The sequence below is a fragment of the Rhopalosiphum padi genome, chromosome 4 (genome assembly GCF_020882245.1).
Source record: "Rhopalosiphum padi isolate XX-2018 chromosome 4, ASM2088224v1, whole genome shotgun sequence".
NCBI lineage: Eukaryota > Metazoa > Arthropoda > Insecta > Hemiptera > Aphididae > Rhopalosiphum > Rhopalosiphum padi.
The window spans coordinates 39,104,333-39,116,374 of record NC_083600.1 but is presented as its reverse complement, the minus strand read 5'-3'; the positions used below and the strand labels follow the sequence as shown (position 1 = coordinate 39,116,374).

The window sequence follows — 12,042 nt, the reverse complement described above, 5'->3', positions numbered from 1 at the left end:
ATATAATACAAGTTACAACATGGTCAACATGTATAAATAATGAGCAAAATAAATAAATATTTGTAATAAATCGTTAAATTAATTGATTTCAATTTCAAATATGCAGATGCCAGTCGCGTCACAGCTCTTAATTCTTTGTTTTTTTTTCTGGGCAAATTAAAGTCATATCAAACTTTTTTTATTTTTGGAATATTAAAGCATGCAATTTTAATTTTATATTTCCGAGCTGAATATTTTTTGAGAATTACTGTACATAGAATTTATTATCTTTTAACATGCGTACCTATAGTTAATTATTAACAACTTAAAAAATATTTAATAAAGTTTTAGAAGTTCTAAATAATTTATTAGTAATCAACAATGTCCGAAATTCGATTTTTATTTTTGTCTTGTGAGTTGTGGGTATAAGATAAAAAGGCCTAGTATCATTAGTCATTCAAATTGATAGGTACATACACATACGTACATATCAAATTTAATTATGAAGAATAAAATTGCTTGGGGCGGGGGTGGAAACCTGTAGCTTTTCCTTTTAAAATTTGTGAACTAGTTTTTATTATGATAATATAATTTATTCTATAGACCAAAAAAAAATAAAAAGTGAACTAAATCGGATATTATCGTAACAGACATTATTGCATTATTTAATAGGTAATACTCCTTTAGGTACCTAGGTATATAAATATATAATCTATGGTAACACTAGTACACTACTGTTGTAAGTCTGTAAAACGCTATACCGATGAGGGGACGATGTATAAGCAACATTTATCGGGGATGAATCGTTGAATAATTATTATAACTCATTTGATTTGTAAATGGAGATAATATTACTCATAAAGTCATAATTAACAGTGGAGGTCATGGTTCCCAAAAATGTTTCATTTAGAGGCCATCTCATACAAGTCTTTCGAGCGTTTAAAAAAGACTTGTAAAATTAGAGCCCCGAACTTTAAATGTATGCGAGAAACTAATAAAAGCCAAACACAGAAGTCCGTTATATAAATGCACAATGAAAATACAGGAATAAAGAAGTTTCACTTTATATAATTTTTATCATATATTATATCCATTACTCATTAGTCATTACTATTACTCAAGACTTAACTCAGTCAACTTACTGACTCAATTGAACTGGCAATGTTGGGCGCTTCGTTTTATCGAGAAATCGATGTATCAACGAAAAAATAATGGTCTAACAGCTTGGCAATTCTGCATTTTGTTTGGACACGTCGGCCTTGGAAATGTGGCAACACTGCTCGCTATTGATATTTTCTTTTCTCCATCATGTAAATTTGTAAAAAAAAATTACATTTTTTAATTGATATACATATATATTATCATGTATATGTTATATATATATTATTTAATAAATATTAGTTTTTAGTGTAGGTCTTAAGCAATCGTAATTTGTAATTTGTATTTTGTAACATTATTCGGAAACGGCTCTGACGTTTTCTTAATTTAACACCGTTTTATCGTCGCCCGACAGGCCATTCTGTGGCCGTTACGGCCATAATCGTTCCATTATTCTTCCTCAACTCTATTAAGGTAAAGTGAATCATTTCGATTTTATTTTAGTACCTATAGAAAATGTGAAAAAATAATTTGTCTCGTTTTTCTTCTGCTGGGTTAATACTTGATATGTTATCTGTTTCGAACTATTTCTACTCTATTGCTGGGAACCTCAATTATATGTAGTGAATACTGATTAGTAGGCAGTAGATATAGATTTTGTATACCTATGTTTCTCAATTGATTACGACAAACTGTTCTCAATAATTGGTGCCTTGGTGGTTTTGCAGTTACCTACTTTCAATGGAATTGATTTGACTGATTGAGTAGTAATAGTAATATTTCACTCAATTTATATAATTTTATCTTGATATTATTCAATTTACCGATATATCTATTTATTTATTTTTTATAATTTGATCATATTATAATTATATGTAAGTGCAATACACAATAAGGTGACTAATACAATAGTAGAATAAACATGAACAATTTCTAAGTTTAAATTAGTTATGTTTAATTTTAATTAACATTCTTTTTTTTTAATAATAAATAATTTGATGTTACATATTATTATTTAGATAGATATTATAATTTTAAAACTTATCATTTTATTGTTTTATTTTAGACTGAAAATCGTTGTTGAAAAAATATGAGTCAATCATGTTGTCCAGTTTGCACATTGTACTTACGCCCAGGAATATCTCTTCCTGTTCATTTGCATACACATCCAAAAAAACAAGTCATAAAAGCCTTATTAACCCTAACCAATCAAATATCTCCTTCAAAATCAGACAAATCATCAGAATCAGATCAAGAAAACCTATCAGATGACAGTAGCTCATCTTCAGATTCATCAGAAGGTGGATACACCTTTATTATACCAGATAGAGTTAATAATGCAAATAAAAATACCTTAAATGTATCAGAAGCGGTTAATGAAACCAGCAGAACTAACTTCAATATATCAGATGCTGTTAATTCTGGTCTTAATAATGAGGATAGAAATAGTCCTAACATTTGTTCATCACCCAAAAGCCAAAATAGTCAAGCACTTTCAGAACTACGAGATGCTCTTGAAGATCATCCCGATGATGACATTGATATTGAAGATAACAATGTTACTTTTGAGGATGACTATCCTCCAGAATTTGAAGACCAACAAGATTGCAGTAATGGTGGTTTTCAAGGAGGATCAAATGATTCAACTCAACATCATGAAATGTCGGAAGAAACAGGCTCATCTGTAGCAGGTCATTTTAATGATCCATTTCAATCAAATGGTAATTTACTTGAAAATGAAGAATATATGTCACATTACTTTTACTCCAGTGAAAATGCTCGTATATCACATACTGATCCAGATCCTCAACTTAACCCTCCTCAATATAGTACTCTTACTACAATGGAGCTACATCCAGAATATTTATCCTCAAACCATCAAGAACATAATTTAACTTTAGATATTCAAACTGATGAACTTATGCCAGCTCATGGAGAATTATCTGGCCAAGAGAGTTTAGAACCCCCCGAACCAATACTTGCATCTATATGGACAATGAAAAGTAGTGATGATATTCTGCCTCAAACTAGTACTGCATGGGATGATACTGTACATGAAGTAAGTACTGCTGCTAGAAATTTAATGTGTTTAAAAAACAGAGAAGAAATCCCTAAAGAAGATACTAAAGAAATAATAGAAAAAAAAGAAGTAAAACCACTTTTAGGAAAATTAATTTGTCCGTATTGCAAATTAAAGTTCAATGATGTTAAGTCACGTAAAGCACATATTAATGAAGAGCATAAAAATGAAGAAGGCGTGAAGAAAGGTTTGATGTACATTAAGCCATTTACAGAAAAAATAGAAACTGATTTGGATGAATCGGATCAACCAACTACTTTGAAAGTGGAATGTGGCATTTGCAATCAACCTTTCGAAAATTATATTCATATGACATTGCATTTTATTGATACTCATAAAGGTACTTAATATATATTACTTACAGTTATATTAAACAAATAAGACAAAAATTAATATAAAATACAATAAACAATTTAAATTTTTAACAAATACTATTATATTTTAATGATTTGATTTTTAAACAACTAAGAATAAAAAATTAAACTTCGCTCTCTAAATGAATATTTTAGCATAATTTAAGTACAAACATTTTTATGTAGTATTTACTATTTAGGTACATTAATACTTATTTAAACATCATTATCATAAATCTTAACCATTATTGCATAATAATTTTAAACATATTTTGTTAAACAAAATATATTTTATTTAATCATAATTATATTGGTTAAAAAAAAAAAATCATACTAATAAACTATATTATTAATTTTATTTTTTCAGATAAGAATAATCTATGTCCAACATGTAACATAGTATTTCCTATGATAACAGATTTTCGAGAACATATACTAAATGTTCATCCATTGACATGTAGTTTCTGTTCAAGGAAATTTCATTCCCAATTTAATTTAACCACACATTTGAAACGTCATCTTCAAATTAAGCCATATGTCTGTGAACAATGTCATAAATGTTTCGTCAGTCGTGTTAAACTTCAAGATCATATGAATGGACATCTCAATATAAAACCATACTCTTGTTCTATGTGTGATCAAGCTTTTAGTTGCAAATCAAATTTAAATAGTCATATTCGTAAACAACATCAAGCTAATGGAACTCCAAAAGATTTTTATTGTCATTGTGGAGAGGTGAGTAAATAAAAATAAATAAATTAATAAATCATTTATATTCCTCTATCAATACATTGTTTATAATTTTTCTTTAGGTATTTCATTCTTTAAAAAAGCTTGCATGGCATAAGGAAACTCACGAAGATAAACCAAAACAATGTCCATGGTGCTCAGAACGTTTTGTACATTTAACATCATTGACTAGACATATAAGGCGTTCACATGATTCATCATATTTACCTACAAAAGATCGTGATTTTGAAAACATGACCTGTCATATATGTAATAATACATTTTTACGTAAATCTTTTGCTACTCATATGCTTATTCACAAAGATTTAAGACCTTATTCTTGCAATATATGCAACCGATCATTTCGGACTAAATGGAATTTAAGAATGCATCAGTGGACTCATATGTCACGTACGCACAAACCTTTTAAATGTACCCAATGCAAAAGTGCATTTTATCTCAAACATGAATGGGAAGCTCATGTACGTGCACACAATGGTGTTCGTCCATTTACATGCAATGAATGTGGAAAACAATTTATTAGGAAAAAGCATTGTATGAGACATATGGCAGAACATGAAGAAGGCAATCGTTCATATGAATGCAAAGAATGTGGCAAAAGGTGAGTAAAATTAAAATTAAAATAATATATTACATCAAGAAATATATTGAACTGATAAATATTTTTACTTTTATGAAAATATTGTAACTCCATGCACAAAAATTAATAGAGCTGTATCAGAAATAATACTCTTAGAATCTCATCTTATTATGATAACTATGTTATGAACGAATGAACAAGCATAATATTGTGTTATAAAAATTAATTATTTTTTATTCAATATCTTGATTTGTAATGCCTTCCTAATACATTTGTTTTTAAATGTTTAATTTAAACAAAAACTAATTTTTTGTAATTTTGTTGCTTAGGTTCCATCGTAGTTATTATCTGACAGATCACATAAAGACACACACCGGACAAAAGCCTCATACATGTCATATATGCGGTAAAACAACTAGCTCTAAGTCAAATCACAACAAACATGTCCGTACACATCATGCAAGAGAAACAATAAACACTGAAGGTTAATATATAGCAGTTTTAACCTACATTAATAATTTACAAAACAATAGTTTTAAGATTTAGACTTAAGGAATAATTTTTATAAACTAAATTTTATCTATAGATTGGCTGGTCCAATATAATAGTGATTTCAACATATTTTATCAATATGTCTGCATTTTTATATTCTTATTTATTTGTTTATTACCAATACTGTAGACATTATATATATAAATAATATTATAAATAACTTCTGAAATTAAAAACATAAATAATTTTAACCATCAGTTTAAGTATTTACCATCTCTTATATTAATACATTATTTTAATTATTGAATATGTTATTACCAACTCATCTTTAATAGTGATTTAAATTGTACTTGACTGGGTTCTTGCAATTTTTGTGAACAAATGTGTGTGTTTATATGTTCGTGTGTATCCTTCGATTGTCTACTATTAATCAAAGCACTTGTGTTAAGTTATTTACCTTAAGTATTTTTAGTTATATGTTAGGTACCTATGCAATATATATATTAAGTTTAGCATGGCGAATATATTTTTTTTATTTATGATAATATTAATGTTATTTTACAACTTTTGTTTTTATAAATTGTCGATATTATTTTTAAAATTAAAATTAACTAATGCAACTTGTAAATAAAATTATATTGTAATTTTCAATTTCTTGCAAATAGATGTACGTACAAAAAATGTGTAAATAATTTATAATTTTTCATATTTTCCTTAAAAATACTGAAGTTTAAAATTAAAATTTTTTCTGTATTAAATTTATATTTATGTTAAAATACAAAGCATGTTTTATAATTTATTTAAAATTGGAATTTACAAAATAAATATATTATTTTTGTAGCCATAGTTTTAAAAGTACATGTTTAACATAATTATTTATTTAAGTAAATATAATAAAAACGTTTTAATTTTATGAAGATAAAATATATTTTAGGTAAATTTTCGGAAAAATTGTAAAATAATGTTATAAGTTAATGTTTTTAATAACCTACCCATTGTTTGTTATGATTTTATAATTTATTTTATTTATAATATATCTATTAATTTAGAGAATATTAAATTTCTTATAATGCAATTTAGAATTTATTTAGTTTTTAAATTTGGTTCTTTTGCAGTAGAAAATGTATAAGTTATAAGAATGTCAAAATATTTTATAATATATGCAATTATATTATATTATTTTTTAAAAATAATCATAGTTTTTGTTTCATTTTAATAAATTAACTACCTAAAATTAATTCTGAAAATGTATGATAACTAGAACATTTAATTTATTACCATGCCACCTAAAGTGTAGAACATTTAATTAAAAATTTAAAAAAAGGTAGGCAATTGAATACTGCTTTGCTGAACATATTGTGTCGAGTGGGTCACTGTGATGGGTGTAGTAAATTTAAATTCAGTTATATATCATTGTACAACAATTTTCAACGAAGACAGCTTATATCATTCAGTATATAGGTATTTTCATATGTTTTTAAGTACAGATATTAAAGTAATTTATTTTACTTTTGGTATTACATTAGGTTGATTTATTTTTCCCAAAAACATTGCATTTACTAAAGTATTTAATTATTATAATAATAATTGTATATATTTAAATCATATTATATTATTGTAATTAACTAGAGCAATTAAACGTTTTTAATAACACCTTACTTTAAATAGTGTGAAAAGATTTATAAGTAGAGTAAATAGATATTTCTTAGAATTAATCTGCATATTTTAAAAATTTTGTTGGGTATGGTAAAATTCATAGTGAACATAAAAATTTTATGTCACCACGAATAATGTTTTTGAATTATTATAAAATAATTTACATCGTTAAAATACGTCATTTTTTTCCAAATTTTAATTACAACAAATGATTATTAAAACAATTATGTTTGTTTATTTTTTAGTTCCAAATGTTCCAATATGAACACTTACAAAGAACATTGTATGTAAATTTTAAAATTTCGGTTTTAAAGATTGAAGATGTTATACATTTTTTACTACAAAACGTTTAAATTAATTATTTTAAAGATTTTTGACTTTAAATATTTATAAAAAATTATTGTAATAATAAATTTTTGATATTTTTTAATTGAAAAACGAACAACATATTATTATGAAGTATCTGTATTAATTTCTCAAGCATCTACAACTGTTTTAAGTAACTCAAAATGAGATTTTTTTAAAATTACACCTTTATATAAAATGATATGAATACATTGAACACTTGGTGAATATTTTAAAAGATTTTACGACGATTCATTTTTGAATTATAATAAAACAAAGAAATCTATTTTTGATGAAACCGGATTTAGCGTAAGAAATCATGCTTTTCCTTAATTTATTTTTATTTGTCTTGATTATAAAAGGTAAGTACTGGAAATTTTTTACTTTTAATCCCCCCCCCTTCCCAAGTATAGACTAGATCCAAATTTTTACTAGAAATTACTCCCAAAGTTGAAATCAAAGAATTTTTACTACCCAAAAGCGAAGATAGAAAAAATACCATATCATTGTAAAATTAATACACTCCGCTCAGAATCTAAATTTTATTTATTTTAATATTTTTAAAATTATAATACAAAATTTTGGTGAAAATTTGAAATATTTACTGTTATTTTTTTGGGAATATAGTAAAATATTAAAAATATTTTAAAGTGAAATAATTATTTCGTTGGTAAATATCCAATGCTATAAAAGTATTTCAAATGTTCATAAGTAATAAGTTCATGGTAGAATTTTTTTTAATTTTATATGTTATAAATTTATAAAAGAACATTGTATTAAATTTTCAAATCTCAAATGAAAAACAAGTTTTGATGAATTTAAAAAAAATATATTATATATTATTTATTTAATTTATAAAATAATTTATATATTTTTGATATTTTGACGAATTTCAATAAAATTATAAGTTTAAACGCTTATAAAAATGTAATGTAAAAACGTGAAAATAGATTTTAGATATTTTTTAATTAAAAACGAATAACTTATGAGGAGTTCCATGTTAAATTTTCTATTACCCAACGAAAATTTCTAATCTACTATTTTAGAAAAAAAATATTATAAATAAAAAATTATTCTATGAAAAGTTCGTGAAAATTTTAAGTATCTACGGTTATTTGCTCGAGTAAATCAAAAAACAAAATCGATATTTTCAAAAATCGAATTTGAATAAAAATTTTCGTTTTTTCTTATTTTTTTTTTTTGTTTTTCGCGATTTTATTATAAAAAAAATACTAGCAATTTTTATTATGATCTTTAGGTGCCGATCCCTCTGGATCTGCCACTATGTATAGTAGTATATTCAATATGTATATATCTAGACTACCTAGTATTATTTAGTATGTATCTATTTACCATACTTATACCGTATAGACGTAGATATATTCTAGTCATGATTAGGTGATTATATAAATTTACTACACATGCAGCTGGCTAGAATTATATAGTTGTACATGGGTACGCGCGGTGTTGTGTATAAATATCGCATATAACGTAAATTTTGGCATAGAGAAAAAACATTACAATATTATACCTAATATGAAACGCTCGGGGGACAGAGGGTTTTTATTTTAACACATATCTACCTACTTTATATAAATAATATAATTAGTACGATTCGAACTTTACGAAGTATATAATATAATATATTAAAATACATAAACTATCTTTTAACACTTTTCACACAAAATTTCGTCCTGCTGTCAAATATAATCATACACCAATAATTTTCACGACAATAACACTTTGATAAAATACTCAGGCATGTCCCGCAGACAGAGACCAATTACTCCGGAAAATCCAGAGGACCACAGAGACGATGTCTTGCCCGGTACCGTTTACCAGACCGTGAGTTATGACGCCGATGACGAAAAATCGTCTGGTTCGTCGTTGCCCACGCGAACACAACCCGCTGCTCTGCTGCATTCGTCTCCGCGGAAAAAGAACGTCGTGAAAAAGAAAAAGCTAGTAAAACCCGCCGAAGCAGTTGTAGTCGATGAAGTTGATCAGCTTGTCGTGGACACGTCAGCACCACTCGTGTCCAACAATAAAAAAACTGTATTATAGTAACAACGAAAATGCGTTTTATAATAATATATTACGAGATACTGTTTATCAGTTGCACAAGCGGAGTTTTTTTTATATTTTATAATATAATTAATGGTTAAGAACACACACGGGATTAAAATAAATAATAGACACCTCCAAAAATCAAAATCTAAGTTCGTTTGTTTGAGTGTTGAATGTACAATACAAATTTGTTTTCAAGAACATTATGTTTATTGTGTTTTGCATATTATGTTACATAACACTTGACAATCAAATATGTGTAGAAATTAAATACCTATTTCAAACATAGAAATGCATATTGGAATAACTGGCATCAATAAAACGAAATTGCATTACAATATACTCACAAACCATCATTTTTTATTTTCCCACCTTCCTGCAAAAACAGACATCCTAAAATTTACCTGCAGTGTGGCAGAGTCTACGGGGGGAGGGGGTCATGGCCCCTTGGCTCCCCTTTGGATCCACGCCTGTCTTCCTGTTTTCTAGAGTTCTAGCTGACATTGAGGGATGTCAAAGTACACAGATATAAATAAACTAAAGCCTAAACATATGTAATAATAAGATTGGATATATATATATTTTTTAAGAAGATTATATTGGTCCAACTGAAAATGTTCGTGTGGGGGGGGGGCTTATTAGTTATTAGTTCACAATTCAAAATACAAATCTATCAAACAGTTAATATAATTAAATAATTACAATACATTTTTATCGTATAACTATAAAGTATTAATATTATACCCATGTAGGTACATTGTTCTACATGATTATAATTTATATTCATGCAAAATGTAATATTGTGTATAAAATCGTTTATCATAATGACATAATGTAATAATGATAGATGGGTCATAAATAGCCCTAGGTACGATTTAAAAAATAGTTGATTATTATTAATTTTTTTTAAATAGTAAAATTAATTTAATTATTTAAAAACAAATCTACATTATGAACTTTATTAAAATAAATATTATTAATATAATTACAAATGTATTTTTGTCGTCGTCGTTGTGAAACTCGCGATTGATTAGACGACCTCCTTTATAGTATAATTGTGTGCAATATGTGCATATTATATAAGGACTTAATACATACATAAATATATATTTTTGTATATACATACATAAACAATATACACAATATATATACGTAAATCATGTACACGTACTCGCATATAATACACGGTGACTTATTGACAAATAATAGCGAACATGACTCCTCGTATGTGAATTCGCTATTCGTACATAATTCATAAATATTATATATCCTAAACATATGTACATGGACGTCCGACTGCGAGAGCGTCCAGCTGGCTTTCGTGTATCGTCCATCCTTGTCTGCGTCATCGTCATCGTTGCATTCCTGTCGCGCAGCGTAATATGTTGTATAGACTAAAGAGACTTATATAATATTATATTTTAACCGATTTCATTTTTTTTCAAACAAAAATCGTCCGTTTTTCCTGTAAATTGTTAACAGATCATTTTTGTTTATATGTTGTGATCTGTCTAATATTCTAATAATTATTTGTGTTTCTATTATGTTACATAATAACATATTCATGTGGAATGTTGTACGTAAAAATATGAACAGGCATTATACAGTGTAGACGGCTATTAATCTGTATTAATATATCTATTATATATGCACAATTAATAATACTGAGTGGATTCTTTCAGAGTTTTGATTTGACTTAAATCGACTTCACGAGCACGTGCGTAATAATAAGGTTTTTTTGGGAAATACTGAAAACATGAATTCACAACAGTACTGTACCTTTATTGCATACCCGTTACGCCGTGTGATAATAATTTGTTCTATACCTAAATTCATGTTTTAAGGTAAAATTCATTATAAGTTTTTAACACTGAAATAAAAAAAAAACTGAAGGTAAATCTAGTGTAATTTTTTAATGAGCGTTTGAAGTTTTTTAACAAAATTCGTTGAAAATGATAAAATGTGAGTTATTTTGTAATAAATTTGTACAATTTTAATATGCATACACCTAAGATTTTACAATTCACTACACGGTTCCTTATAAGTTATGATAATTCACAAATTATGAATTGTAATACATGAAATATTTTAAATCTATTTTGTGTTTACAGTCCCAGTAAAAATGTAACATGAAAAAAGCATGCATAGTCGAAAAACTAAACTTTATTTTGTATCGTGATTAAGTAAATACAAACATAAAATATTATGATAACTGTTAAACACATGTTCACATGTGAAATAACTATTAACAATGACTAATGAATAATGATTTGATAGTAGAAATTTACATAATATTAATATAACAATGTATAATAGTTCAAACCACGGGTTTTTAATTAAAAACAAAGTTTTTTAAAAATTAAATTTAATTGCTACCGGTAAATCGATAACAATGTATATATTCTGGACCGATTGCGTCTGCCTATTTTGGTGCGATTAGCGATAACATTCCATAATATTCTAGTGAATTACTATAAGGTCTATGTACGACAACGGACTCGGATGGTATAGTCCGTCGCGTTTACAGGTGTATTACAAAATACAATAAGTCTTCGTCGAGCCGCCGTTGTGTGCTTGATTTATCGTCCGTTTTTTTATTTTGTCAGCGCGGACGTATCGATGTTTTTCGTGTACGTATACAC

At 26.7% G+C, this 12,042-nt stretch overlaps 1 protein-coding gene across 1 annotated transcript; it reads left to right on the top strand.

The window, feature by feature from the left end:
- The first annotated feature begins 1,286 nt into the window (after positions 1–1,286).
- Positions 1,287–6,840, top strand: LOC132930757 (zinc finger protein 569-like). Its single transcript, XM_060996789.1, has 5 exons — positions 1,287–1,551; positions 2,144–3,497; positions 3,878–4,245; positions 4,323–4,861; positions 5,170–6,840. Exons 2-5 carry the CDS (start codon positions 2,168–2,170, stop codon positions 5,327–5,329), a joined length of 2,397 nt encoding a protein of 798 aa, XP_060852772.1. The 5' UTR covers positions 1,287–1,551; positions 2,144–2,167; the 3' UTR covers positions 5,330–6,840.
- The last annotated feature ends 5,202 nt before the right edge of the window (positions 6,841–12,042 follow it).

What these genes read in the sequence shown, in the direction of transcription:
- LOC132930757 (XM_060996789.1), top strand. Translation starts at nt 2,168, where the DNA reads ATGAGTCAATCATGTTGTCCAGTTTGCACATTGTACTTACGCCCAGGA. An exon ending in TTTATTGTCATTGTGGAGAG is followed by an intron (nt 4,246 to 4,322) that starts GTGAGTAAATAA and finishes ATTTTTCTTTAG; the next exon opens with GTATTTCATTCTTTAAAAAA. An exon ending in TGCAAAGAATGTGGCAAAAG is followed by an intron (nt 4,862 to 5,169) that starts GTGAGTAAAATT and finishes TTTGTTGCTTAG; the next exon opens with GTTCCATCGTAGTTATTATC.